Source organism: Limulus polyphemus, unplaced genomic scaffold (assembly GCF_000517525.1).
Source record: "Limulus polyphemus unplaced genomic scaffold, Limulus_polyphemus-2.1.2 Scaffold6914, whole genome shotgun sequence".
Classification (NCBI taxonomy): Eukaryota; Metazoa; Arthropoda; class Merostomata; order Xiphosura; family Limulidae; genus Limulus; species Limulus polyphemus.
In genome coordinates, this window is record NW_013672524.1 from 12321 (window position 1) to 14789 (window position 2469).

The 2469-nt window shown below is 33.4% G+C and overlaps 1 protein-coding gene across 1 annotated transcript in view; it reads right to left on the reverse strand.

The window, feature by feature from the left end:
- The window catches only part of LOC106474176 (insulin-like growth factor 2 mRNA-binding protein 1), a 26268-nt gene that overhangs the window by 7887 nt on the left and 15912 nt on the right, over positions 1-2469 (reverse strand). The window contains exons 8-9 of the mRNA XM_022402541.1: positions 951-1386; positions 585-671 (exon numbers count right to left, since the gene is read on the reverse strand). Coding sequence (XP_022258249.1) covers positions 585-671; positions 951-1386 — 523 coding nt within the window. The remainder of the gene's footprint in view (positions 1-584; positions 672-950; positions 1387-2469) is intronic.

Below are 2469 nucleotides of genomic sequence, written 5' to 3' on the forward strand. Positions count from 1 at the left end.
ACTAAAGGCCAGTTTTATATTATTGGATACGGTAATATGTGTGCTGTGTCATTGTAACTTCTGTATTGGTAGCCAGGCATAGGTGAAAGGTCAATATAATAAAATATATATAAATGTATAATGTTATGAGACTTCAGCTATTTAGACTAAACATTTATGTTTTTGTGTTATAATTTGTAGTCATTCTAGAACGAAAAAAGTATAATTTATATCTATTTACTAATTTATTTATTTTTTATGATGGTTATGATGTCGGTCAAATCGACCCAACACGTACAGAGATACAGTAGTGAAAATAGATAGATTAACTATAACAAGCACAAAATGGTTACGAGGTCAATTCCTGGGACTGAGTCCATGCTGAGAGAGTTAAGTGTTACTGTCAGTAGTTTTGTTTCCATTCCTCATTGTCACCGAGTAATTTTTTACTGTCTTTCTCTGGTTTTACACAATACTCAAAATTTAACACTTTTTTTTTACAGTTTACCCAGCTTCAAAATAAATAATATTTCTTCTTGCTAAAACAATACTCAACAAGGAAAGAAACAGACACATCTCTGTACAAAGTACTAAAAGTTACCTACCTTCCATTGTGATTCGGGTGTCCCTAATATGGTTACTTTTCTTTCTGTCTGTTTTTCCATAGGTTCATCTGTATTGGGTTGAGCAACCTTGACAGGATTAATAAATGAAAAAAAATTAAGAACCAGTGGTATTCTTATTACCAGTAATCATAATCTAACAGCATGTGTACCTTACGTTTCCAGGTAATTACAACAACCAATTCTATTATTCTCAACACCAACGCTTACTTACAGACGAGAATAACTGGACAGAAGCAAGTAACCAGTCCAAGATTAAACCAGCAGGTCTGCCAATGGCTTTCTCTCTCACATAGCCAATTGAAATTAAATTCTATATCTACATTAATCAAAGAGAGTTCAACTAACCTTTATACTAGCTCCAGATGAGCTAATCATCTCCCTGATGCTTGAGCCTCCTGTACCAATGATGGCACCAACAGCAGAGTTTGGAATGTACAAGAACACCTGCTCCTTGCTTGGATCCTCCTGTTGTGATGGGGGTGGTCCTGAAGGGTAGTTCTTACGCATATAAGTAGGAGGAGTGTTGTACATACCATAAGGTGGGCTTGCCGGTCCCCCACGAGGAGCGGGAGAGTATCCAGGACCTCCCATGGTAGACATCATGGCCATAGGATGAACTCCAGGAAACATGAATGTCTGGGGAGCCATAGCAGAAAGATCATTCTCGTAGCTCTGGCGAAGTTTTGTACTGATCATCTGCTCGGCTTTAGAAATATTTTCTAGTTTGCCCACAACGGTAATGGTCCGTTCCATGTTAAAACTACTGATGTCATGTATACTGCTGTTGAATAACACAATATAAAAAATCTCAAGGAAATGCTAATTAGTAAACTGAAACAAAAAAATTATCCATCTTGTTAATATATGATGAAGAAAAGATAATTTTTTTTCAATGAAAATATCTTTTCATCTGATTTGTAAAACAAACCAAGCTTTTCGAATTATGATTACAACACAGTACTAGAGTACAGTAGTGATAAAAAAAACAACAACTATAGTATCACTCCACTTTCATATGTTTCTAGCAAAAAAAACGTCGTTAAGCAGACTCGTGGAACATGCCACAAAATATACGAGTGATAAGCTTTCTTTCCCCTTCCTACGAACTCACTCGATTTAAACTTGACAACTGTACCATTCACACAAGAAAATATTCATTATGTGTCCGAGCTCAAACTTTACAACAAAGAATAGAATTATATTATGAATACTTTAATAATGATTTACATTTATTTTTGCCACCAACAGTGTTTAAGGTGTATTGTTTGTTGTTTTTCACTGAATCATAAAATGTGATCATAGTTTATATACAGTAGTTTGTGGATCTCTACTATATTGATATTGGGTCTTTATCATAGTTTATATACAGTAGTCTATGAATCTGTATTATGTTGTAGATTGTAGGAAGTATAGTTAGTAAATACATCTGTAGCAGTTGATACGGTTATGATATTGATTTGTATCATTGTATAAGTAATGAAATGTCATAAGTTGCTAATTAAGAGTTAATATAATATTTATATATTTTTCTAGTGACATCCCCTTGAAAATCTTGGCTCATAATAACCTGATAGGTCGTATCATTGGTAGAAATGGCAACACTATTAAAGGAATAATGGAGAAAACAGATACAAAAATCACTGTTTCTAGGTATTGTATAATTCATCATTTCTAAAGCTAAAACTATTTGTTTCATAGTTTATATACAGTAGTTTGTGGATCTGTACTATATTGATATTGGGTCTTTTACAGTAGTTTGTAAATCTGTACTATATTGATATTGGGTCTTTATCTTTATCATGTTTCCCCAATATCAATATAGTACAGATTTACAAACTACTGTAAAAGACCCAATATCAATATA